Source organism: Neurospora hispaniola (assembly GCF_033458365.1).
Source record: "Neurospora hispaniola strain FGSC 10403 chromosome Unknown B0T23scaffold_5, whole genome shotgun sequence".
NCBI lineage: Eukaryota > Fungi > Ascomycota > Sordariomycetes > Sordariales > Sordariaceae > Neurospora > Neurospora hispaniola.
The window spans coordinates 332563-359071 of NW_026944410.1; the positions used below are offsets into that span (position 1 = coordinate 332563).

At 51.0% G+C, this 26509-nt stretch overlaps 9 protein-coding genes across 9 annotated transcripts; 6 read left to right on the forward strand and 3 right to left on the reverse strand.

The window, feature by feature from the left end:
- Positions 1-436: 436 nt before the first annotated feature.
- Positions 437-1962, forward strand: B0T23DRAFT_319290 (uncharacterized protein; the record flags this gene model as incomplete). Its single annotated transcript, XM_062835114.1, has 2 exons — positions 437-515; positions 605-1962. The coding sequence occupies 2 exons, from the start codon at positions 437-439 to the stop codon at positions 1960-1962; spliced, it is 1437 nt and encodes a 478-aa protein (XP_062691412.1).
- Positions 1963-4485: 2523 nt separating this feature from the next.
- Positions 4486-6476, forward strand: B0T23DRAFT_454076 (uncharacterized protein). The gene is made up of 2 exons (XM_062841197.1): positions 4486-5200; positions 5278-6476. Exons 1-2 carry the CDS (start codon positions 4930-4932, stop codon positions 6360-6362), a joined length of 1356 nt encoding a protein of 451 aa, XP_062691413.1. The 5' UTR covers positions 4486-4929; the 3' UTR covers positions 6363-6476.
- Positions 6477-7498: 1022 nt separating this feature from the next.
- B0T23DRAFT_396423 (uncharacterized protein) lies at positions 7499-8527 on the forward strand (the record flags this gene model as incomplete). The annotated part of the gene is made up of 1 exon (XM_062838246.1): positions 7499-8527. One exon carries the CDS (start codon positions 7499-7501, stop codon positions 8525-8527), a length of 1029 nt encoding a protein of 342 aa, XP_062691414.1.
- Positions 8528-9453: 926 nt separating this feature from the next.
- B0T23DRAFT_319560 (putative necrosis-inducing factor-domain-containing protein) lies at positions 9454-10128 on the forward strand (the record flags this gene model as incomplete). The annotated part of the gene is made up of 1 exon (XM_062835128.1): positions 9454-10128. One exon carries the CDS (start codon positions 9454-9456, stop codon positions 10126-10128), a length of 675 nt encoding a protein of 224 aa, XP_062691415.1.
- Positions 10129-10723: 595 nt separating this feature from the next.
- Positions 10724-11553, reverse strand: B0T23DRAFT_359449 (uncharacterized protein; the record flags this gene model as incomplete). Its single annotated transcript, XM_062836227.1, has 2 exons — positions 10724-11222; positions 11301-11553. The coding sequence occupies 2 exons, from the start codon at positions 11551-11553 to the stop codon at positions 11158-11160; spliced, it is 318 nt and encodes a 105-aa protein (XP_062691416.1). The 3' UTR covers positions 10724-11157.
- A 2929-nt stretch (positions 11554-14482) lies between these two features.
- On the forward strand, positions 14483-16463 carry B0T23DRAFT_157194 (amino acid permease/ SLC12A domain-containing protein). Its single transcript, XM_062832650.1, has 3 exons — positions 14483-15140; positions 15199-16124; positions 16200-16463. The coding sequence occupies exons 1-3, from the start codon at positions 14600-14602 to the stop codon at positions 16455-16457; spliced, it is 1725 nt and encodes a 574-aa protein (XP_062691417.1). The 5' UTR covers positions 14483-14599; the 3' UTR covers positions 16458-16463.
- Positions 16464-18807: 2344 nt separating this feature from the next.
- Positions 18808-19545, forward strand: B0T23DRAFT_405129 (uncharacterized protein; the record flags this gene model as incomplete). The annotated part of the gene is made up of 1 exon (XM_062838964.1): positions 18808-19545. One exon carries the CDS (start codon positions 18808-18810, stop codon positions 19543-19545), a length of 738 nt encoding a protein of 245 aa, XP_062691418.1.
- Positions 19546-19847: 302 nt separating this feature from the next.
- Positions 19848-21186, reverse strand: B0T23DRAFT_317901 (HET-domain-containing protein; the record flags this gene model as incomplete). Its single annotated transcript, XM_062835032.1, has 2 exons — positions 19848-21096; positions 21149-21186. 2 exons carry the CDS (start codon positions 21184-21186, stop codon positions 19848-19850), a joined length of 1287 nt encoding a protein of 428 aa, XP_062691419.1.
- An 840-nt stretch (positions 21187-22026) lies between these two features.
- Positions 22027-25874, reverse strand: B0T23DRAFT_454079 (heterokaryon incompatibility protein-domain-containing protein; the record flags this gene model as incomplete). The annotated part of the gene is made up of 2 exons (XM_062841198.1): positions 25122-25874; positions 22027-23383 (listed from the first exon to the last, which is right to left on the reverse strand). The coding sequence occupies exons 1-2, from the start codon at positions 25622-25624 to the stop codon at positions 22027-22029; spliced, it is 1860 nt and encodes a 619-aa protein (XP_062691420.1). The 5' UTR covers positions 25625-25874.
- Between the last annotated feature and the right edge of the window lie 635 nt (positions 25875-26509).

Consider the following 26509-nt stretch of genomic DNA (forward strand, 5'->3'; position numbering starts at 1 on the left):
TCCAGCAGATCTCAAAAGCATTTCGCTTGTCTGCCGGTCTTTCAATGCTGCCGTGCGACCCCATCTCTTTCGGTGTCTGGTATTCCCCAGATTCGAAGTCTCAACGCCAGATCCTTCCAAGCCTCTTGCCTATCCGCTCAGCCCGGACTACACTCCCGACGGAAATACCGATATCGATTACAGTTTTACTGGCCTTGCGCGCTCTTTGACAATCCCCAGAGACATAGCAGCTGCGCACATAAAATCGGTTGGCAACTTGCCCAGGGCCCAGGAAATAGCACGGTATAAACGCGAATCTCTTCCAGTGTACCGAGCCATTAGGTGGTACCTGAAACGTACCCCTCTTCTAGACCATTTTGAGTCCATCGGTGTACCTCGATTGGTCCATCAATTTCTACTGTTGTGGGAATCCGTTCCCAAAATTCGATCGATCAAAATGGAGGCAAGGGGAAATGTCAGAGAGGAGCAGATTTTAGACACCGCAGGCGCAACCTTGGCTCAAGACCGGCCGGAATGTGAGCCTCATAATCCCAGTTCTCCAGATTCAATCCATGCATACTCCATCTTGATTCTGGAAACAAAAACTGACATCTGGTTGCCACAGTCCTGGAATCCCCAGATTGGTCTACTTTTGGAACCCGAACCTACAACATACCAGAGGCTCGTCTCACCTTCCCGCATCTTACTATTTTGGCCTTGCATGGGCTTCCGTTTGATGAGAATTCACGCCATTTCCTCAGTCTACCCACATCCTCATTCAGACTTCGGGAACTAGTGTTGGTGCTCAAAGGTGCGCCCCATCTAAGCTGCCTCGAACTCAGTGCCCGTGTTGCTGGTACCGGAAGACCGCGAGGCGCAATAATACAAGAGCTCTGTCGCAACTATCTTCACGCTGGAGGAAGGGCTCTTCAAAAGCTGCGCTATATCAAGCTTGGAAAAGGATTCGAGTTGTATTTTCCAAGGAACCCTGGATACAACTATAATCACCCGGCTGGCTTCTTGGGTAATCTATTGGACTTCTCCAGGCTCGAAGAGCTGCACTTGTTCTATGACGACTATGTAGACGGTCCATATCTTATAGAGGCACATCACCCCAAAGACTTTACTGGTATCAATCTTGCTTTCAACACGCATTTGGCGAGAAAGTTGATCCACGCCCTCCATCTTCCCAGCTTAAGAAAATTGACGTTGCCCTGGGCGGACGGCTATGCCTGGGAAATGATATACTACGATTCCAAGTTCACCCTGAGACAAAACCTGGTGATCAACTTTGTGGATGAATTCCATCTTCAAGACCAGCATCGACCACGCGGCGGCTTGCATCCCTATTCATATCTATGGCGTGTCCACACGCTACTCCGCCCATTCCCCTTGTCGGGCTTAGTCCTGCCCACCAACGGCATGTCCCTCCCAGAGCAGAACTTATCCCATCTTGTGTCCCTGACCACACTAAAGTCTCTCAAAACGACACTTCCTCCGTTGTGTGACTTTGGCTTCTTCTGTGCTACTCATGATACGACGCATGTCGAATGCGATCCCGGAGAATTATCGTCGACGAACATCAGCACGATTACGTGGCAGTTGAGACGTATTCGGAACCTCCGCGAACTTTGGCTGGCGGGAGATAGTCGTCACAAGTCATACAAGTGCATTGTTGAGCATATTCGATCTCATCATGGCGTCCGAATCGAGCATTTGGCCATGGCGTTTATCCAGCGATTTCGGAAGCTGGAGTATATCAGGATTCTGGACCGGGCGTGGCGGATTGCGAGGAGGGATGATGCTGATGATAAGGATAACGAGAAGGAGGAGAAGGAGAAGGAGGGATATTGTAGTGATGATGATATGGGAGGAGAGGAAAGAAGGGAGGCGGTGGCAAGGGAACTGAGTCCCTGGGAGGTGGAGAATGATGTACCGGATGCGTTCGATTACCGCACGCCGAGTCTGTTTAGGGGGAGGTAGTGTGCTGAGGTGTCATCTTCCTCTTGTGATGTTGGTTTTCTAGGATAGCAGTTTTGTGGTATTCGGGCTGCCCAGGTCAGGTGCTACAAGAGAAGAGCGTGGGAGGACGGAGAATGGAGATGATAAGAAGATAGGAACTTGGTTAAAGGACTTTTTTCTATAGAAGGGCATTCATACGGCACTTCATAATAGAGAGAATTGAGTTGGAGACATGTCGGGGGCCTAGTACTGTTTGTTGTGAGTCTTTGTTACACAAGTTGAAAGATTTGAGCACACCCCTTTCCCCAAGGGGTCTGGTTTCAGTTTTTTTTTTTTTTTTCTCTGACATCTCCATGTGAATAATTAGGTACCAACGAGTATCTCAAGTGATATTTACTGTCGAGTCCATCAACATGATCGTCTGGCTTCTCCCATGTGGTGAACTATGACGATGATCTGAACGAAAGCATACCTCGGTATCACGGCGTTCTATACCTACTAATGTACATGCACATGTATTCGAGAGTCTTCTCGCCTCTACATGGTATGTATGATACATACCAAAGAAGTAGGTGACAGTGGCCAATAATGTGCAGTGATGACTCGGTACCTGCTTTTAGACTACTACCTGCCCAGGGTAGGTAGGTACCTCTAGGTAGAGGTGGGTAGAGGTAGATATCTATCAAGATGTGATGTGATGTGGTGGGATGGGTTGCTGCAAGTACGAGCACGAGCCGAGAGAGAGAGGGAGGAGAAAAGTATGGCAACTTGGCTGGCGCGTGGTAACTTGGTCAAGAGGGTGTGAAAACTGGTTGGTTGAAAGGTTTTGCAGTTGATTAAATGGGGGAGAAAGGTGATGGTATTATTACCTCCATGGGGCCGAGCAATAACCTGGAAGCTGAATGGGCTTTTGAGTGTCAAGTATACCTCTAGGTAGTAGGTAGGTATTCGAGGACGATAGAATGGCACATTGTAGTGAGGAGGAGAAAGAAAAGCCAAGAGTGGTGTGGTGGAGGAGTATTCTTGTTTTCCTTGTTTCCATTTGAAAAAAAAAATAACTGGGCGATATCTTTCTGCAGCTTTGCTCATGGCATGACATGGAAGACAAGGCAAGCCAACAAAGGCAACATATCAGAATCGATAGATAACGTCGGTAGGTAGGCAGCGATCCAAATATGTGCCATCTACAACCTCACATCACCATCTACCAACCTACCTATGCTTTGCAATGTCACCGAAAAACAAGAAGGATAACAATCGACCGCCAAGTACCTATACCCCGCGATGGCTTAACAATTCTCCACGATGGGAAAGCAGGAAAAGGTGAACGAAGAAAGGTGAATATTGTTCCCACCTTCCCCTTGCAGTAGGTCGAAGCCCATGCCCAAGAAGGCCAAGAACATGCAAGGCAACGCAAGGAGGCGCAAGACATGATCTGCCAAGATCTTTTTTACACGATGCGATCTTATGTACAGTAGTCCAGTACTGGTTTGTTTGTTAGCTCGAGACCTTGCGTCAACCTTCCTATACGTTTTCATTAGTTAACTAATGCGTGATCTTACCTTGTAAAGGGCTATTTCTAATATTAAATATGCCACATCAATTCTTGTCAATGCCTTTGTAATTTGTACGCAGCTATTTTGATTTGTCCTTGCGAGGTTTGGGACTATAAAGGATAGATTTCGTCTAGTGGACCAATATACAGTGTATAGTAGATATGCCTAGTGTACCCAGCTAACAAACAAACCAGCATCGGACTGTACTTCGTCATTCAGAATATCTCCACCTATAAGCCTCCATGTATGTCTCCAAGTGTAAGCGCTTCGTTCCGCCCCAACTGCCGAGTGCCGAACCCCCGTTTATAGCCGACCAATGTCGCATTTCCCATTTTGTTTTCTTACCTGGGTAGTACTTTGCGTACGGTTGTAGTAACACTCCCAAGTCTGACCTCCGGCCGGCAACTGTTCCTTCTTCTTCACCTCCATGTATCCCGGTTTTATAACGGGCGGCCGACCATCTTCTGGTCTTTGCGGCTTAGTGCTACCTACTCACCAGAGTACCACCCCACCACCACCACCCCCCACATGTTGTGTTTTCTCGCAGAGACTCGGCATTAATCCAAGACGACGACGTTCGGATTCGGAAGGTCAGAAAATTCGTTGGGGAGGGGAGAGGAGGGGAGGGGTTAAATGCGACGTCTTGGTATCGAGTTCCTTTGTGGCAACATCTTGATCAATCCATCCATTTTTTTTGTTTGGGAAGAGGGGAGTATGGCTGTACTTCTATTCTCTCCAGGCACTTGCGACCTACAGTACTCTAGTCATGAGCTTTCAGAATGGAATAATGACAAGTGTCAATGCGCATTGTGAGATCGCATGCGAGCTGGTGAAAGGCGGATGGGAAGTAGGGAGTGAGAAGTGAGGAGTGAAGATCGGGGATTGAGAATTGAGGACCTCAATGGCCAGTGGCGGATACGACAAGGTTATCGACCATCAACTATCGGGACGGCGCGCGGGACGCTACGACGTCGCGTGGGTAGGGAAGGAGGGGAAGGAGGGCAGGGCAAGGCTAGGATAAGAAGGAGACATCGATGCCTGGGAGAACAAACAGCCGAGGTTGTTGGCAAGGTTGGATATGGCGACATTGCTAGTAATGGAAGTATTGCGTGCTGGAGGTTACATGGTTCGAGACTGGAAGAAAGCAGCTGCCATAACGGGAGAGTGGTAGATAGGAACAGGAACAGGAACAGGAACAGGAACAGGGACACCAACAAGACATGGCAATCGAGGAAGAACTTTTGTTCTGTTGAGAACGGACGGTGATGTGACTGCGAAGGAGGAAGAGTATAAAGACCCTCACCACCATCGTCAAGATCGTCACCGTTTTCAGGTCCCCCAGCCCAACAAGCTCCTCATCCCCGCCACTCACTTTCTTCCTCCTTCCTTCCTCCTCACTCCTCAGCCTCCGACTTTCATCACCTCCTTCACAATGAAGACGTCCACCTTCTTGGCGGCCGTCACGGCCCTCGCCGGCACCGCTGCTGCCGAGTCCATGGCCAAGCTGAGAGAGCTCAAGATCGACACCTGGGCCCGCCAGCAGGAGGTCGGCGCCTACGACATTGATCGCTACCAAGCCACTGCCGCCACTTCGTGCGTCAACGGCAAGGCGGGCGAGTACCAGTGCAGCAACGTCGACTTGAAGGGATTCCTCCGTCATCAGGACATGGGATCGTCGACAAGGAAGGGCAATGACATCTGGGGTGAGTTCCATCAGTTGCCCCCTCTCCCATCTCCATCTCGAGCGTGTGATACTGATGCTGACGATGTGATGTGAAAGGCTGGACCGCTCCCAACGGCCGTGAATTCGCCACGGTCGGGCAAACAGACGGCACCGCCTTCGTCGAGCTTCTCTCCGACGGCTCGCTCGTCTACCTCGGCCGCTTGCCCACGCAAACCACCAGCTCCTCCTGGCGCGACATGAAAGTCATCGGCAACCACGTCTACATCGGCTCCGAAGCCTCCAACCACGGCCTACAAGTCTTCGACCTCACCAAGCTACTGGACATCGACCCTTCCTCCCCCAAAGTCTTCTCCACCTCCTCCGACCTGACCGCCATCTACAAAGGCTTCGGGTCCTCGCACAACATCGTCGCGCACGAGGAGACCAACATGATCTACGCCGTCGGCACCGCCGCCTCGGCCGGGTGCAGGGGTGGTCTTTTCATGGTGAACGTCACCAACCCTGCCTCTCCCGTCAAAGCCGGCTGTCTGTCAGCGGGCGGCTACGTGCACGACGCGCAGTGCGTCATCTACAAGGGACCCGACACCCGCTACACCGGCAAGGAGATCTGCTTCAACTTCAACGAGGACACGCTCGATATCGTGGATGTGACAAGCAAGTCTTCCCCGAAGACGTTGAGCTCCAAGACGTACAACGGAGCGAGCTACACCCACCAGGGCTGGTTGGTTGATAGTAGCATGAAGTACCTGTTGCTGGACGACGAGTTGGATGAGTACTACGGCAACGGCAATGCGTCGAACAAGAAGACGACTACGTACATTGTCGACATTAGCTCGCTTACTGCTCCTACTTTCAGCGGTATTTACCAGAGCCCGGCCACTTCGATCGATCATAACCAGTATGTTGTTAAGGGGCTCAGCTACCAGAGCAACTATGGGTCTGGTCTGCGTATCGTCGATGTGTCGAGTATCCCCTCCAAGCCGGATGGGTCGGGCTTGGAGCAGGTTGGCTTCTTTGACTGCTACCCTGAGGATGACAGTTACGGTGGCCGGGCTGAGTTCACGGGTTCTTGGTCTGTGTATCCCTTCTTCAAGTCGGGATATGTGCTCCTGAACAGTATTGAGCGCGGTGTGTTCAGCTTGAAGTATACGGGTGCTGGTGCTGCGTTTGCGTCTGAGTGAATTGGGAGGCGGAGTGAACTGGCTGCTGTCCAGTGTTTTGGGGGGAGAGTTCGTCGACGGGTTGAAGGTTGTTTTGGATACGTTGAATGACTGTTACATAAGCGAAAAGCGCATGATGAATAAATGACAATTGAAGCACTGTAGCGTGACTGACATGTGTGGAAATGTGGTGAATTTCGAGTGTCCGTACGTCTGTGAAAGGAATTAGGTCAACTTTCCCTGCACTTCTGTTTTGGGCCTGTCTGAGTAACAAGACGTGAAAGAATCTTTCCGCTGAGTGTCTGCATCACTGACCGAGCAAGATGTCCGTTCAGATCTTATTCCCAATAGGCACGGCTAGAGCTAAGGAATATGGTCCAGCCGTGAGTTGCAACTTGCAGTTACACGGAAGGCAGTGCGGGTCACGCTGTCCGGCAGGAAACAAAGAGAAAAAGTGGCGGTCATATATATATCAGGAACAAGAATGCCACCCGGCCTTGCTATGACACGAGGGGACAAAGGATGGGGAATGGAACAATGGACAGACAGAATGTTGTCTATAGTAATTGACCTTCAGAACATCAAAATGGAATTGCGGAAAAGGAGGTACAACAAATTACTGAAATATCTTTCCACCGGGGAAGGGTAGTCGCGTGGCGATAGTAGGAGAGAAAATGAAAATCTGCTTACGGCCATGACATTGAGCCGGTAGCATTAACTGGTTGCTCGTTGGTTAACGGTCGCTATCCGTACAAGCCGCCCGTCCGTTGCCGGAAAATTTCGTCGTTTGCTCATGTGCATCGCAGAAAACCCCGATGAAGGATACTGGAGTCACGAAAGCTGAATCTTTCATCTCCCTCACGGGATCTGTTGGCTTTGCCGCTCAGATAGAAATAGACATGTGCGGATGTGGGATGGCCAGCTTATAACTGGAAACTTGCCTGCTCCTGGCACGAGTCAATACCCATTGTCTCCTAGGGAAAGAAACCGACCTGAATAGGCTCTGAATACCGCCTTGTTCCCGTAATACCATGTTGGAACACCCGTGGCCACGATGTATAAGATGTATTGATGCTTTCCATCCATACTCCGGGCTTCCTATAGCAATCGTCAACAATTTCAATCTCTTGACCTCACTCACTAAGCAGTAACTCACCATGCTGCCAACAAACCTAAGGTCCATCCTCGCCGTCACTGCCGTAGTCGCTACGGTCTCGGCAAATCCCTATCCGAAACTCGTCGGCTGCGTCGATGTCGTTGACATCAATACAGGCAAAGTCACTGACTGCGTACCAATCGGCCAATTTGCGAACCGTCAAGATTCCAACCAAACAAAATACCAAAGGCAACACGCCAGAAGGAGAGCAGCCAAGGAAAATAACCTCTGCGTAAACCTCAAGTTCAACAACCAGTCCCCTTCCGCCAATGGCCCCAACCAAAACCGCTGTGTCTCCTTGCCCACCCTCCGCCAGCTCCAAACAGACTACCAGCACCGACAATCCCTTAAACCGAGAGACACTGATGACACGGACGCCTCCAACGAACCCTGCCTCGACATGTACTACCTCTCTCCCAAGGACAACACCACCATGACCGGATCCTGCATCCCCATCTCCGACCTCGACAAATACCAAACCGTCACCATCAACCCTTCTTTAGACCCCCCTTCTGACGGCTCCCCAAACGATCCCTATGCCACCGACTCATCCTCGCCCCTCTCCAACCGCGACTTCGGCCCGGGCGTCAACTACACCTTCTGCACCGAGCCCTACGACGTGATCCCGCACGAATCCCCGCACTTTCTCGACTGCGCCATGATCCCCGCCAACGCGCTCGGGCGCAGCCGCTACTTTACCTATCGCGCGTCCATCACGGATTCGTACACTTTGCTGACAGCCAAGACGTGCGAGCTTGTCCTCAGGACGAGGGGCACCGTGGTGAACAAGGGGGTGGTCCTCAAGATTGGCAATACGGATATCGAGCGGTCGTATCTGTATGGAATCAAGGCCATCATTGATTCGCCGGATGGTGCGGCGGGTAAGCAGGGGCTTTGGATGGCGCGGGGGTTTGAGGTGGAGGGCAAGTGGAAGTGTTGGAATAATGCGGAGACGCAGAGGTATCAGGTGTATTTTGGGTATAAGTTGAAGGGGAGCCAGCGGGGGTGGTGGGACGGGCTTGCGAGTTGAGGGAGTGGAGGGAGTTGTGTAGTACCTATGGTAGGAGGGGGCTGGAAAAAGCTCGAGATGGTGGAAAGGATGGGAAGAAATGGGAGAGCAGAGGTTGATGCCATTACGCGAATTTGAAGTGGAGGAGGGAAGGTGGGGCAAGATTGAAGGAGAGAAGAAAAGGCATAATGTACAGATAATGAGTTCCTTACATCCGTCATCAGGTAGCTTCATGTGCAGTGTTAGATAACCTCTTCGCGATGATTTTGATCGCCGTATTCACGTACCAGGAATTTGATGACTCCTTTCCAGGAACTTTCAACTGATTCAAGTATCAGTAAATCCCCCCTCACTGTCCCTGATACCGACTCATCCCCCCTGTTTTGTCAACTGACCACAATTTCCTGTTCATATGACGTTTTGGCTGCCAACAAGTCGGACCATCGGGATATTCTCAATCATCAGCAGTAGTCCAATCCCGCCATCTCATCAAGCCCATGTGAACATTCCACCACACAATCTCAAGACACGGTACCAGGTCATCCGCACGAACGCCCAGATATTGCCTTTTAGATCTCAAACAATGGACTTTGAACCGTCTCCGACAGTCTTTGTCCACTCCTGAGCCACCCGCTTCCCGTCCCGCTCGATGCCGCTCTTTCCATGGTTCCTCCACCCAAAATAACCACAATCCCAAGACTTCAAGTCAAAGGCAAGGTTAGAATCCTGTTCAGCCATGTTCAAGGATAAAACCCTCTGGCAGGAACCTCCTTTCCCGAGAGAATGGTCTATTCAGCTGAACAACCTTCTCGTCCGCAACCGCATCAGAGGCCCCTGGTCCTACTACCGCACCGACACTCATTTGACAAACGCACAAAGAAGCCATACCAAACCCTCAATCTGACCACATTTCTCCACGAAAAAAAAAAAAAAAAAAAAAAAAAAAAATGCAACTCCAAACTAACCTCCTCACCTTCCTCCTCACCACCTCCAGCTTCCTCTCCCTCATCACCGCCACCCCCATCGCCACGCCCTCCAAACAGTCCGCCAGCAAAACCAACCCCATCAACTCCTCCATCCCCGCCGACGACCCTAACACCAACCACATCCACACCGAATCCGAATCCGACCCCTCCGACCCCGCCATCGCCTTCTTCTCCTCTCTCCCCCCTCCCAGTTCCCCACCAAACATCTCACCCAACCCCTCCTCTCCCACCACCACCGGCCTCGTCCGTCCCTCCAAACGCTCCTCAGGCAACAAAGACCACTGCCGCGGCGGCGGCTACTTCAACGCCACCTCCGCCGGCTCTCCCCTCGTCGACGACTGCAAGGTTATTATCCAAAACATTTCCCCTCGCGGAGGCACCTGGCACTACATGAGCGGCACGCAGCGGACGTTGGTCAGTCACGGGTCGTGTGCGCTGGGAATCGAGAGCACGCCGGACGTGCCCAAGGGGTTGCAGACGTTGGTGGGCGATTTGGATATTAGCGAGTGGATCCAGAAGAGTATCGACAAGTATCAGTGGAAGGGGAGGGTGGGCAGTTATGGGGATACGCAGTGTGTTAGTCAGACGTTTAAGGGGGATGAATATACTTTAAGATGGGGGTTGTATCATTCTTGATTGTTGTAGGCGGAGAAAGATGAAAAAGAAAAAAGAAAAGGGGGGGGGGGGGGGGGGGGGGGTTGTAGAAGGGATGGGGTAAGGGGGTAAAGGGAGGAAATGATTGGTGGTTTGAGTTTTCTGCTCCTTCGTCGTTGTCATTTTTGGTCTTGACACTGTTTCTATAAAGTCTTTTGCTTCTTCGTAATGGGGAACCAAGCTTCTCAATCTCCTTTTCGTTCTCCGTCGACAATGAAAGAGGTTACCCTGTCTCAATCGTTTTGCATTCTGCGTCACACATCGGAGGGAGAATGTGGTTTCGAAAACACTTTTCTTCGACAGAGAAAATATATATATACCCTTTTCATATTGCTGTCATCTACTCAGGGTCTCACAACTCCCCTTTTCTCTCTCTCTCCTTCATTTCTTTCTTTCTTTCTTTCTTTCTTTCTATCTTTTTTTTTTCTCTCCGTTTACAGATAAGAAAATGTGATGCTAACGCCGCAGAGTAATACTAACCCTTGCCTCAACTGACGCTGGGACTAATGCGCGGCGGAATCGATGTCAGAATGTAGATTGTAAGTAGTGGGATGTATTGACAGGGACATACACCATGGTATAAACTAAGGAAACGCCTAGACAGGTACCTACCTGAGTAGATCGTTGATGAAAAAAAACCCGAGGGTGCCGTGATGACAGATGCAATGCAGGTACTACCAACACAGTCACAAAAAACCACGCACGCCCGCACACCGTACTACAGTACTCTAATAGCCATATGTCCTATCTTTCTAGAAGTCCCTTGGAAGCCTGGTGATCATATCATGTCATATCAAGAGAGGGACGGGAGTGAGTGACACCATGCATGCGTGGACCTTGTGGCATCAGGGTCTTGTCCACGAATCTTTTAGTCTTTCTTGCGATTAGAGCCCTCTTGATGAAGGACGAAGTGTGTGTCTATTCAGCAGTTCGTTCTCTTTAAACCCAGGAGCTTCGGGTTTGGACTGATACTCATACCGCCGATACTTGATTGACAATTCAATTGATGTGTTAAGCACCTGAATCCCCTCTCAAAGCAAATGGCATAATGAGTAGCTCGTAGACCAGTGTCTTGACTGTACAATATGTAGAGAAAAGGGGGGCGGCAACTCGGCGACGACCTACTTAGCGCTAGATAGGTCCGAAGCACTTACAGTAGTTTGTGATAGGCATCCCGGCCAGACCTGGCGATAGGCACCAGGCACCCAACATGAACGGCAGTTCCCTAGCGCCGAATAAAAACACCGCAGAGAAGGAAGGAAGGAAGTGAAGAAGTGAAGGCAGGTCCCCGTTGGAGCCAACACTGACCGTCTTCTTTTCCACATGGCGGTCTTGGTTGGGCAACTTGGCGATGGCGCTGTACTTGGCGTGGGGGGTCCCCAAGGAGGAGGAGAGTGACACAGCCATGCTTGGCTTGAACCGCTTGGTCTGTTTGCTTTGCTTGGCTGGCGCGTGTGGCCATTTCTGGGATGTTTAAGTCTGGGCAGAGAATGGAAGGGTTCCTGTGAGATACGCGATGGGGGGCTTCAGTGTGGTGTTGTGTTGCTGTGTGCTAACGAATGGGCAACGGGACGAGGGATGGGTCAACAGACTCAGAGGCCAAAGGGGTCGTGTAAAGGGTAAAGACAGTGGTCCCTCCGTATATCTGAGGGTGAAGCAATATTGAAGAATCGATATGCCATTCAATCAGACATCAAAGTGGTCAATGGAGTGCAGTGTCAACGCAGGCCAGCCCAAGAATTGTTAGTATATTGTTAGCGCAGCACAACCGGCTTTGACCAAAGCGGAACTAGGACACGTGATATAGTGTGTGGTGGTATGCCACCAAATGTCAACCTGCGCCCCAGCACGGACGCCACCAAGCGGTCGATTGTTGTCAGTGGCTTGGGTTTATTGAAGAGATATTCGAGAACTGGTTCGAGGTGTGGTAGTTTTCTGGATGTAGGGATTGGGGGCAAGACAGAGCAGAATAGTGCCGCTGACGTTGAATTCGGCACAGGAATTGGCCTCAACTGTCAACCTTTGCCTCGTTCAACCGATGCTGATAATCTGGCCATTGGCGTTTCCTTTGTTCTTTGTGATTTGATGGTGGTGGGAGTTGACATGATGAAGTGTATCCCGGGAGGCGGAAGTGATGCTCGGGGTGTTCTTTGACCATGCCGCAATTCGGCGCAGACATGCCTTGGACGTTCCCAATTTGTCCCAAGTAGCATTTGAATATCGCCGATGTAGGGTCGAGATAGAGGTAAATGGTATCAACATCAGCTGTCGTCGACTTATGCTATCAGGGCGACTCCGTAATTGTGGACTTGGAGCAGTTATCGTGATCCACCGAGTTCCACCGAGTCCACCGAGTCCACTCTGTCCAGGCACCTAAGAGCAAGCGCCCGAGATAGGACAAGATAGCAATCCATGTTTTCACCTATCAGCCCGTGTCGGCCCGTGATAAGCAAAAAGCTTGGAAGGTCTTGTCGCACTCTTGGTGTTTGTTGGAAAGAGCGCTGGGCAAGTCTTGGTCAAGTCTTGGTCTTGATCTTGGATGGAGGAAGGAGTTGGGAAGCCGAGTGGATCCAATTTCCCTTCCCCCGCATTTTGAGGTTGTTTGCGTGGTCTGGGCTCGGAGTGGACACTGGACCTGCCAGTGACTCCACTGTTGTGGTTGAGCACCAGGTGTCCAGTGGAGTCCCAAAACAGCGGCCACCAGGCACAGGTGCCAAGCAGCAGCCAAGAGCCGCATGCAATGAAACCAGCCACACTTCATCTCATCCAAGAAAACACCAAGACTCCAAGACCAAGCCTAAGCACTTGGCTTTTGCCCGCTCATCTTTGCCCCATTTCTCCATCTCGCCGTTTTCTGTCTTTTTTTTCTTCAATGGTGATCCCTCTCCAAGAAAAGGACCTCGATTGAGAACACCGTCGAGAATATGGACAAAGAATAAACTCATCAATCTGCCGCTAAGCGATCAGCAAACACAAACACGCTTGCATAAAGAATCATCACGATGCCACCCGTGGGACATGTTAGGCACCCCAATCCCAAGTCACAATACAATCACCGAGCTGTCGGATTCCTCAGTTGCAACACATGGTAGCAACAATAGTCCCCACATGTCTTTACCCCTTCTCTCAAGTGATACTGCGATTCTGTATCGTGTCAACCAATGGTATGCTCGTCATTCCGTTAGTCTCACCTGTTACATAGTGTTCCTTAGCACCGGTGGGGACGGACATGGTCTCTATTTCCACCATCCATCATCACTTGTGGATATCACCATGCGCACAGAAGGGTCTGGGGGAGACCACGAGAGCAACGGGGACCAAGTGGACTCTTGGGTTGTGCTTCCCGTCCATTGCCTTGTGGTTCCACAGCATCTGGACCCCCAAGCCTCATATCTCCCGTCCATCGCCGGTTTATCGCCTATCTCGGACGGACACCAATGATGTAGTCGGGTCCTATTCAGCAGTGAAGTCGTCAATGACAGTCGAACCACTCTTCCTTTGTTCACTTACACTACACTACCTTCTCCGTCGGCGTCTGGTCTGGCTGGTTTACCCAAAGATCAGCGCTTATTTTCCTCGAGCTTGATCATCTCTCACTTTTCCAAGCCGGTGTTGATTCCCGATGCAGTTCTAGTTTAGTTCACCAGCTCACCCAGTTCCCCCTCCCTCCTTCCCCCCCGTTCATCAGCTGGGCGAGCTTGGGTAGACTTGGCCTATCATGTCCTTTCCGTTTCGGTCCTTAGCAGTATGAACTCCAACAAGCCAGTAGCCTAGGCCCGTCCAGCCACAACACCCCATTGGCTGCGGAACATAGATGAAATGGTAAGAGTTGCATCTTTCTAGTTGCCTTCCATGCCAGATGGTGTGGAAAACGGGGGCAACCTTTCTTGGTCCGGTTACTGCCCTGTGATAGTATCTGCATGCTTCGACATCATCCTTGCCTCCTCTCAACTGTCTCTCTTATTGCACGTATAGGAGTGCTTGTATGTACATCACACTCCAACAACAACAAGGAGATAGAGGGCCATGGACTGCCATGTGTTTGGCCTAACCTCCCCAAATCACCCCCCCTCGGGGCTACCCTATCTTCTTCAGACGACGCCTTTCCCATCTCGGGCTACCGTCCGAGAGGCTTTCCCTTCAAGCAGGGCCACCTCCGCAATCCAAGAAGCTTGGCTGTACCACCATCGCCACAACGCCTACCCTCTATCTCTCTAGTCTTCCCGCAGAGGCAATTCTCCGCGCTGTCGCCTATCTGGCTCCTGATAGGATGTCTTCATTTGACCCCTATGTATGTGATTATACATTGCCTTTGGGGTAGACACTCCCACAGTCTCTCCAGGCAAGCCGAGGGTGAAGTGTTGGCAGTACTTTAACCTCTCTCTCTCCCTCCCCCCTCTTCCCCTTTCTCTCTCCCCACCTCCCTCCAACCCAATCATCCCTAAACCACACCATGTCCGACATAGAAAAAGGGTCAGCGGGCTCCCACGACAAGGAGACCCGCGTCGACGCGGCCACTCTTCCCGCCTATGAGGCCGGCAGCGTCGCCGAGGCGCAACAGGAGGACTTCATGACGCGCAACGGTCTCAACCTCGCCTCCTTCAAGCCCCGCCGGTTCCACACGGGCGACGGCACCGAGATCGAGCGCACCATGAAGTCCCGCCACCTGCACATGATTGCCATTGGCGGCTCCATCGGCGCCGGTTTCTTTGTCGGGTCCGGCAAGGCGCTGCACAACGGCGGGCCGGCGTCGCTGCTGATTGATTTCGCCATCATCGGCGTCATGATGTTCAACGTCGTGTACGCCTTGGGTGAGCTGGCTGTCATGTTTCCTGTTACCGGTGGTTTCTACACCTACTCGACTCGCTTTATTGATCCGTCTTGGGGGTTCGCCATGGGTTGGAACTATGTTTTCCAATGGGCGATTGTCTTGCCTTTGGAACTTACTGTTTGCGGGTTTACGGTCGGGTACTGGAATCAGGATATAAGTGTTGGTACGTAAACATACTCGTATTGGTTCATTTATAACAGAGATACTGACCGTAAAAACAGCCGTCTGGATCACCATCTTCCTCGTCGCCATCATCATCATCAACGTCTTCGGCACCCTCGGTTACGCCGAAGAGGAATTCTGGGCTTCGGCATTCAAGCTCGGCGCCACCATTGTCTTCCTCATCATCTGCCTCGTCATGGTCCTCGGCGGCGGTCCCAAAGGCAGCCGCTACGACCACTACACCGGCGCCGCCCTGTGGTACTCCCCCGGCGCCTTCGCCAACGGCTTTAGGGGGTTCTGCTCCTGCTTCGTCACCGCCGCTTTTGCCTTTTCGGGCACCGAACTCGTCGGTCTCGCTGCTGCCGAGGCCAAAAACCCCGTCAAGTCCCTTCCCGGCGCCATCAAGCAAGTCTTTTGGCGCATCACCCTCTTTTACATCCTCGGTCTCTTCTTCGTCGGCTTGCTCATCCCCTATGACGACGAGAACCTTTTGGGCGCTAACCCGTTCATCAACGTCAACGCCTCCCCCTTTGTGCTGGTGGGCAAGTACGCGAACCTGACGGGCTTCGACTCGTTCATGAATGTGGTTATTCTGGTGTCGGTCCTCTCGCTCGGTGTTTCTTGCGTCTATGGTGGCTCGCGCACCTTGACTGCCCTCGCTCAGCAGGGGTACGCGCCCAAGATCTTTACGTACGTTGATCGCTCCAACCGCCCGCTTTTCTCGGTGCTGGCCATCATTGCGTTTGGACCCTTGGCGTATGTCAATTTGGCGGCTGCTGGTCCGACGGTGTTCGATTGGTTGCTTTCGCTTTCTGGGCTGGCGGCGCTGTTCACGTGGGGATCGATTTGCTTGAGCCATATTCGCTTTCGCAAGGCGTGGGCGCTCAAGGGGCATAGTGTGGAGGAGATTCCGTTCCGGGCTGCGGGCGGTGTGTGGGGATCGTGGCTGGGGCTGGTGTTGGTTGTTTTGGTGTTGATTGCTCAGGTATGTTTTCTTTTTTTCCTGTCGCTCGCTTCGCTCGATTTATCTCGTGACAGGTGCTAACAAGTGCAACAACAGTTCTACGTAGCCATCTGCCCTCCCGGCGGCGGCTTCAACACAGTCGAGGGTTTCTTTGTGCAGTACCTTGCCCTCCCTGTCGTCATCGTCTTTTGGATCGGCGGTTTCATCTGGAAGCGCACGAGCTGGCTCCGCGTTGACCAGATCGATGTTGATACGGGCCGTCGCGAACATGATTGGGAGTCGATCAATGCGTACCAAGCTGAGTTGGCGGCTATGCCTGCTTGGAAGAGGTGGTTCCATAAGCTGTTTGTCTAAAAGTTGCTGCTGTCACAGTAAAGAAGCAGTGCGGATGGATGACTGCGGATTGATTTCGTTTTTGTGTTTGTGTTGGATACCTAACTTATACCATTGTTGAAGCGAGAGAGAGAGAGAGAGAGAAAATGAAAAAGGGGAGGGAAGGGGGAACGTAATGAAAAGATGAAACTTGATGATTACATCGATGTTGATGAAATGAAGAGTCCATAATGAAGTGTTGACCGTACCACCAAAACATTCTCGCACTTCCTTCCATGATCCATGCTTGATCTTCCGCAATCGCATTCGATGCCCCTCGCGCCATGCCGGACGATAAACGAGGAAGCGTGATGGCATGTTCAGGTGAGTAATCTACTGGTGCTGCTGCTGCTGCTGCTGCTGCTGCTGCTGCTGGTGGTGACAATGCCGAGGCAAATCCAACCGATGTCTACTGAGGTAAGGCGGGAATGTGATGAAAAATGAATAAATAATAAAACAAAGTTGTGTAAAAGACGGGTCCTGTTATGAACGAGTTTTGTGATGGGGAAGTAACTGGATGTGTGAGTAGATGTGTTGGTGGGAATGAGGACAGGAGGTATCGTCCTGGATGTGGTCATGATGGAGCATCCATCCAGATAGCAAGAGTTAGGACGTGGTATTGGGAGTGGGAGTGGGAGTGGACTTGCTGCTGGTTGAAAAGTGTCGTTAACTGACTAACGTGGCAAGTGCCTGAGATGTTTGTGTAGTAGATGGTGTTGTATCTGATCCTCGCCAATGCTAGAACGAAAGCGTAGAGGTAGAGAAGCGGGGGGCAGCTGTTAGCGCATCCCCGCGCCATCTTGCCCGCAGTAGGTACCTCTAGCAGAGGGTGCCGTAGGGCAGTGCACTGGATCGACTGCCGTGATTAGGTAGGTAGGTAGGTAGGTAGGTTACCAACGGCCGCGACGAAAGCCGAGCAGGCAATGGTAGAATTGATCGCGGACACTCGAGAGAATCAACACATTTTTCCATTATTTCCAGTGTAGAATATTTTGGACCTCGATTGGAAACTAGGGTGATTTCTTGCTTATAGTAATCAGTTTTCCTTTCATGTATAGAAGGTTGAGATAGAGCGATCCAAACGACAAGTGTCTGCTGTGCTGTGGACGAACAAGCTGCCTGACGCTTTCAGTGGGTGGGGTGCTGAAGTTGAGGGGTGCTAACAGTGGATTTTGGCCTGTAAGTCTGTGGCTACGGCTCTCACACGAACTGGACATTATCGTCGACGCCTTCACGAGTCCCATGCTCCTCTGACCTAGTACCATTTACTATATGCTTTCCTGGCCGTTCCCTTCTCCTCCCTCCCTTTTTTCCTTCTTTTTGCTCTTCATTTTTTTTTCTTTTTTCTTAATTCTCGACCTCCCATCGTGGTATCATAATCCCTCTTCGCAGCGCCATCAGCAGTCAGCTGAGTAAGTAACCTTGCACACCATGATGATTAGGCAGTTTCTTTCACTTGTACAGCACCAAACGGAACAATATTACAGGACACCTATTTATCAAGTACCTACCTATGCACCATCTTTATCTCCATCTCGACACCGAACGATACGATTTTGCCCCGAAGTCCAAGTAAGCAAGCAAGGCTAAATAGCGGAGTTAATTACTTGCTACGGTGTCCCAATCCGGAAAGCACTGCGAATATTCCATGCATACACTACACTACACTACACTAGTCCAGCAGCATGTCGATCCCCCAGGTTTTTATGAATGAATGGTCAAAAGATCCGATCAACCGACCGACCGAACGGACGACAACAAAGGGGACAAATAATAATAATAATAAAATAATAACTGCGCCGCATCACATTACACATTGGAGGTAGGTATAGGTGCATGTCTCCGAACACCAGGGCGGGGGTTCTTCGTTATCTGCACATCATCCTTCTTGGCTTTACCGAACATGCCCGGAACAAAAAAAAAAAAAAAAAAAAAACAGGTATGTATGCTAGACTAGAGTAATTCGGCCAAGGCTTCCACCCACCACCCAAGGCAGAGAGTGAAACAAAGATTCATGCAAGGCTCAGACGCCCGCCCGCCCGCGCGCGCCGGAGGAACCTCAACCTACGGACTTCCAGGTCCGCTGTATATGCCCGGATTTATTCCTCACACATACACATGATTGATTTCTTCAGGGAGGGGAGTAAATGCAGAACATATATATATATATATATATATATATATATATATATGGCCAGAGTAGTTGAGATTTAAAGACGTTTCATGTTCCACACACTCTCCTCTGCTCACGGTTTTTTTGAACTCAAACGCCAAGTCAATGATACCATACATACACCAGAACGAATACCAACAAAGCAAAAGAAGATTCGACATGGGCATCTTTGACTACCTCCGCCCCCGTCGACAGAACGGCATACCAAGAAAACACACCATGCCTTCAAATTCTCCAGAACTTCCCTCATACCAAAATGATGCCCTCGACAAGCGACACTCCAAACTCTCCTCCATGTCGCCCAACGCAGAGCAACCACAGCTTGAACCCAACACCAGACCAACAACAAGCTCAAGCTGCACCTCCATTTTAACCACCAACTCGGCCATAACCTCGACCTCAATCTCGACCTCAATCTCGACCTCCATCTTGACCCCCACCACAACCTCACACACAACAACTACCACCCCCCTCTCCCCCCCTCACTCAAACCACACCCTCAGCAACCACAACCTCAACAGACCACCCACCCCTCCCAACCGCCAACCACCACCGCCCTCCCCACCACCATCCCCGCCACTCCTTCCAACATCCGAATTCACTCTACATTTACCACCACCGCCGCCGCCCCCCTACGCCCGCCTCTCCTCCCGAAGGACAGACCTCCCTTTACCGTCCTACGCAGAACTTGTCCAAGAGAGACAAATCGTCCCTCCGCGTCCACGACCACGTCCCACACCGCGAGAACCACCGCCTTCTTTTGAAGCGGCAGAGATTCAGGAACACGACGAGTTACATGCGGATCCGTCCATGTGGCCGGGGTGTGAGTACTGTCGGGTGTATGAGTTGTGGGTTTGTTATTGGAGGGGGGAGGGGGTGGGGGATGTGATGGGGTAGTTGGGTAAGTGGGTGATTGAGCAAGGGGAAAGGGGAAAGGGGAAGTGACGGTTTGAATGGGGAGTATACCTGCCTCTAGCGATATTGTAGGGTGTGTGTGGGTAGACGTTATGGGTACATGTAGGCAGCTTGGGGGATTTGGGACTTTGGGATCAGATACCGGATTTGGCTGGCGGTTGGCTGGCGGTCGGAGGAGCTGTTGGGAAGGGGAACGATCATGTAGATGCTCTATTTTCATTCCCACTTCCGGATTGTTGCTGCCAGGTAGAAATAACTCAAGACCTCCCCTGGCGCTGGTCATCTCATTGCTGTTCTGGGCGTTCGGTATAAGTCGCCCCGCCGACTCTCTGGTTCCGAGCACGGGCTCCTCCTCCTCCTCCTACCCCTACCCTCTCCCCCCAGTATCTCGACAGCCAAAGTTCTCCCTTACTGTATGTCCGTTTTGGACGTCCACAAGAGTTGCAAGAGGGGTATGCCGATCTGTCGTGCCACCCAATTTTCACGTTTAGACCAACTGTCTGTTTCAACCACCCATTGACGATCTTATTCTCGATATGATCGATTCTCTCAACCTTGCAAATACACGATTCACACCCTTCTCGAGCCTTCTCATCCATCATCAAGGTGTTCAAATCCTCGAAAACCGTTTCGGCTGATTTGGTATAGTCAGGGATCATTTGAGCAAGGCAGCTGCGGGTTTCATGCGATATCGAGAGTACCGCGTAGATATAATCTCTTGCGTCGGTGGCCATGATATGGCTAGTGGCGCAAACATAAAGCCAGTCCAGCAGGCTCCGCTTAACAACCTGTCTGTTACGGAGCACCTTGGTCCAATACTCAAGATTGTCAGGTACAAGCCCGGATGGCGATTGAGAGCTTGACTTAAGAATGACCCAAAGGCAATTGTCAAGTGCATTCCCGTGCTCAGAGATGGACCTGGAACCGCACATGTAAACAAGCCTTTTCGCTAGGAAGAGTTCCTGGATGATCCATATCCTTTTCCAGTAGGGACGATTGCACCAGGCCAAAATGGCTGTCCTCGCACGGTAGTTTTCGAAAAGGTCTGGATCAAATATGCAATCCCGAGGCGCGGAGTTGAGGATATCCATCGCATAGTCGCTGTCGTTTCCCATCGGTCCAGTCCAGGCAAGGACCTGCTCCGCACTTGAGAAGATCTTCCCCATCTTCTGGACTTGCTGGCTTTTCTCGCCATCGTCACTTTGGTTGATGCACAGTGCATCGATCCAAAGGAGCAGGAAGTCGAGATAACGAATGACTGAACTGATCTGTTTGAGTGCCTCGGAAAGATTTTTGCGGATCCTGACCGTGTGGCCGTCAATGGTGATGTTTGGGTCGTCATCACTAGGTAATCCCCACTCGTAGGAAAGTGCTTGGTAGGGGATGTTGCCTAGTTCCGCATGTAAAAGGGAGTAAGTAGAGCTAATCTCTTCCCCGGATCCCGGTGTAATGAAGAGAAGACGGATGGTATTTTCATGCTCGAGTTGTCGATACGGGTAACGTTCGCCAGTTATTTGGTCGGGGCCTGCATTGCTACTACAGGAGTTAGCTCTCAGTTTGTGTAAAGCGCGACAAGGCTCCATACCATGCCCTTACCGTCCTACCCACTTCAAGGGCTTCCATGATATACCTTTACGTCTCATCCGTTGATATCCATTGACCTGAATTGTGTTGATGACGAAGAAAAGATTTTGTCGAAGCAAAGGCCTATTGTTGACCTCTTGGTGACTTAGTAGAAGGATTGTGGTTGATAGAGTTATCATCTCAAGAAAACCAGCGACGGAAGGGAAATTTCAACGTCAGCTGTCATATCGGCTTGGTGAGAGGCCCCCCTGCCCAGCCACACCCTCGAAGGCAGTGCTGCATGATGTGGCGGTTAACCAATCAAAACGGTGTGATCCGCCGAGAGGGGAAATGCCTGATTGGCGGCTTGGTTGATGAGGGACGAAAGGCTTGCAGACTTGAAATGAAAATCGAGGTGGGATGGATCTTCCGTCGGACACAACGTGAGACTGTGGTTGTTGGCAAACGGTGGTTGAGGCGGAATGGTGTCAATGATCGTCGAAGAATGTAGAATAGATACTTACCTGCTACATGTGGACATTATTGAAACTTCGGTCTGGCGCAACTACAAAGACATGTTGCTGCTTGCCAAGAATTCCGTGGTATTGCAAAAGACCGTTCGCACCGATTTGCCGTAAACCGGTATGATGGTAAGGAGTCCATTAGCGCAGTCCCGGAAAAGTGTTGGAAAACCATATATGTAATCCCGGGGTTCCGTCGCTTCGACGTCCGCCTGGGAGCCGACTGACAGGGCTCGATTGAGGGTCTTTGAACCAAAGGAACCCAAAGGATTTTGTGTGGATATTTCAAACCGCCGAGCGCCGAGGGCTCAAAACACCGACTCTGTTAGCCCCGGATGCGTAACGCTCTCCCTCGAGTATTGTGACTTGCTGGTTAGACTCAGAGATCAAAGAGCCAATTATCGAAATTACTCTTCGAGCCCTTTGCCGCCTCACGTCTCTTCAAATGCTCCGGATCCAGCAGAGCGACACCTTCCTCGTGTGAAAGACCCATTTTGAGCGCAAGTTTCAGGAAGCAGTGGCTGTGCTTCATCAATGATTGGCCTACCTCGAATGACTGTAAAAACTGACAGTAAGCTTCCGCAATTGTCTTGTCGTAGTCCACTATGATCTTGGTCCTGTCAATATCTGGTTTGTCCATGTCAAAGAGGGCGGGAGAAGAGATGGAGAGTAGCGCATAAATATAATCATGCGGGACGGTAGCTTGAAAATTGGCATCAAGAATGATACGAAGCCATCGAACGAACGAGTAGAGCCTCTTTTCCCACATTGCAGCGACTATCGCCTTTGCCGCGCTTCGGTCGATGCTGTCATGGCGGGTTGGTGTGCGTGCAAGGCGGGCCAGAGCCTCGTCAAACGACTCTGATGCGATGGACTCAGGACCACACATGACCACGTACTTTCGGGCCAGGTATAATTCCTGCAGTATCCAGACTCTGCGCCAGTAAGTACGTTCACAAAGGGACGCAATCGAAACTATCAGGCTGTCCGTAAGGCCGCCTGTTGCCACGAATTCGGGCAGCTCTGGGTATGACATGCTCAGAGTTCTCATCATTCTCAGCGCATCATTACTACCATCTCTGGGCAACCCTATCCAGGAAAGCACCAGTTTGGCAGAGCTGAAGATGATACCCATCCTCCCGACTTGGCTACTTTTCTCTTTGTTGTCGTCTTGGTTGATGCAGAGGGCGTCAATCCATAGTCGGGGTGGGTCGTATTTCGCCCAAAAACTGCTATCCCCCAGATTAGTCCAAGGACCTAATGATTTTTCATGGCAATCCTTCTTAGGCCTGTCTCCACATCTGCAAGTATCCACGAGGGGACCACGACGGCGATCCCACGGAAGGTATGGAACGGAGTCGTCCTGGTCTTCTAGCGCGCGCTCATCCACAACCGTGGCTCCAAGATGGTGCGGACACTTGCATTCACGACGTTGCTTCCGGTAATTTGAATAGTGTTCGAAGATCTGCCGTATAGCCTCGTGGAGATTCTTTCGAATCTGAACTTGGCGATTGTTGACAAGGACTATTGGATCATCCGGCTTCGCTTGGCCCCATTCGTAGGATAGCCCAATGTACTCCTCAGATGTTGTTGAGAGATGCATTTCCAGCGACAATGTCTCTCCCTCATGAGAATTCGGTTCCCTGAGTGTCAATAAACGGATGGAATTCCCGCACTCTTCTGTAAGGGGCAGGCCCGCTGGGGGAAGTTCGTCTTCGCCCTGGTCTTCACCAATTCTGGTTGTTTGTCAGTTGAGAGTCAACAAGCCCTCGACAGGAACAGAGACGGATTCATATTCACCGCCATTGACTGGGGTGTAGAATGAAGTGATTTCGAACATACGTATAGTAGCTGAGGGGCGGCATATCTTGAGACACCCGATATGGCTCGTTGTTCGTTCACGACACTGTTGCAGGCAGCCAAGTGTTTACGTCGTCCGAAGGTTCGAATTGTCAAGCGATGGCCTGGAAGATATCGATTTTGTGCCTTTATCTGAGAGAGTTTGTCAGAACGAGCTCCACATAACAGGCTCAATACAGTGGCCGACGCAAACTGCAATAGAAAGATCGAGAACGTACCCCAGATGGTCTTTAAGACGACTTCGGCTCCTCAAAAGTCACACCTTGCTTGCTACGGTAGACTAAGAACAGCCCGAGCTTGTAAAGTTCACGGTTGGGCTTTGGACTTGCTGGTCATTACCTCCGGGCGGTATTATTGAAGTATGAAGCTGAGGAGGGGAGTATGGCGTAGGGTGTTGGGCATCAAGGCCAGCCAATAGGTTCGCGCACTTTATTGAGTTCAGCCGCTCCGTGCTATAAGGCCCTTTCGCAATACTCTAAGCCACACTGAACAGCAACCAGTCAGGAGAGAGTGCGTCATGTCTTTGTTTGTGTGGCAGCTGATGATGGTCCTTGGATTGGACGGTGGGCAATTTGTGGCTTTATTAAGGGGACTTCGGGGCTGAGCAGTAGTAAGATGCGCCGAGCATCATTCTGGTGTATCGATGATCCGAACGGCATTCTCTAGGGCAGTTCCGATAACAGCCGGGCAACGAAAAAGTCTTCGAACGGCTGAACTCCGAAGCAGTGATGGTAGGCCACTGATTTCCATTCGACATGTGAGTATGCGACTTGTCGGTTGACACATCAGCCGTCGGCGGTTCTTCAGCCGAAACACGGCGAGCTTTGGCCGACTTCCAAGGGTAGAAGCGTAATCTGCTGTGGTTGCTCGATTGCTTTTTTCCGTCCTTGTGATCCGTCGATCTCGTCGGTGTCACTCGAGGACAGAACACTTGGATGGTCGGTTTCTCCCCAGGTTTGACGTGGGTAAGCATGGGATGACATCTGGCACAAGAGAGAGAGATAGTCAGTAAGGGTTCAATCCAAAACGAGAAAGTCCAGATCCGAAAGGCGACAAACCAGCCAAAACTCGAGGAAGATTGCTCTGCCATTCTCTGTGTCCGTGTTGGGCGGAGAGAGTCCGTCTTGCAGCGGAGGCAAGGCTCGCCTGGCGGTTGTGCATCCGTTTGGTTTGCTTCGCCGTGACTATCAACCTGGATGGCGTAATCATTTGCACAATCGCTCCTTCCAGCTAAAAGTGAACTAATCAGCAGCTTTCCTCCTAACATGCCACGGACCAAAATAAGAGAAACAAGATCGCTTGATACGATACAAAACATAAATAACGGCATTAGGTATTGACATACGCGAGCGAGCCCATTAAGTGTACAGATGTAATTACAGACGAATACCATCCGAGTCCAAAAGCTACTTGAAAGTGAAAGCCCAAAGGAAAGCTTTCCATCATCATAAGACAACCAAGCAAGCAAATAAACAGACAGAAAACCCATCCGCTTCAAACCTCTTCAACCAGAACCCCTCCAACAAACTCCCATCGGCTATATCGAATCCCTATTCCTCTCCTTTTCTTCCCATCCCTTCCCTCTCCTTCACCACTCACTCATCATCAACATACTGACAATGATGCGCCACCAACACCCAATCCGCCCCCGCCGTCTGCCTCCAACTACTACTCACACTCGCCACCACCTCCCTCGTCCCCTTGCCCTTTTTATCAACCGTATACAAACTAACCTTGTACACCAACGCCACAGCCATCAAATCAATCTCCACCACCAGCGGATCTCCATGGAACCGGAACCCAGCCCACGGTTCCGCCTTTTCAAACACCTCTAGTATGTTCGGCTCGCTGTCTTTCGATAGCGGGGTGGTGGAGGGGTGCGACGACAAGAGAGGGTTGATGAGGATGCAGTCCTCGGCCATGTATTCCGGGGCGGCGGAGGGGTCGTCGCAGAGGCAGCGCCAGAAGAGGGTCTCGATCTCTTTGGCGGCGTGGTGGTTGCGTTTGGAAATGGTGTCGAGGCGGGAGCCGCCGTTGGGCTTTTTGAGGTCTTGGTTGCCGAGGGTGGTGGTGGTTTTGGAGGAGGAGTCGGTGGTCAGGCCCATGACTGTTGGCATTTTTTTCTTTCTTTTTTCTGTATAGTTTGTTTGGTGTGTTTTGACGTTGATGTCCGTTGTCGTTGTGATTGTGGTTCGAGGATGTGAGGTGCTGAACGTGATTGGTCGTCGTGGTGTATAAGTGCCGTTAAGGGATTATACGTCGTTCCCCGCGTATGCACTAACAGCTAGCTGTCTATAGTGGCTGTAATGCTGTGTTTGCTTCCTTGTCAATTCGACCTTGAGGAGAAAAAGAAGAAAAACCCAAAAGGACCCTGAAGATCCGGCGAGAATCCCCATTGATGTTATATCCATTCCCCCTCACTACCGTGCTTGCGCAAATGCTTACGCAAAACAAGGAAACTCGCAATAATGATGTTGGTTCTTGTCAATGCCCGTTGATGATCTGTTTATGCGTGCGATACTCATCCCAACTCACCAATGAGGTTCCATGCGCATCCCGATAACATGGCAATGTCATTCATACCTTGACGTCACCGACCCGACCTGCGCTCATCACCCCCAGACCTCAGCTACCCCCTTCTTTTCCCCAACACCACTAACTAACATTGAGTACCTACCTAGGTCCGCAATCCACACTTCATCAACTTTTTGCACATCCTTTTCCTTTCCTGGTGACAGCTGGGATTCTCAAAGTCAGGGTCGACCGTTGACAAGAAAAAAAGGACCCCTAAATTCAGGTTCTTTCCTGCTTGTTTTTTTACCATGGCAGTCATGGAAATCCATAAACCACCACCCAATGCACACAAACCCGTCGGCCGATGACACAATAACACAACGACACAATGGCAAGAGACATACATACATACATTATTACTTACTTCATGCATGCAGCGAACTCGGGCACATCGTCGAATTTGCGTAGTCAACATCGGCACCTACACT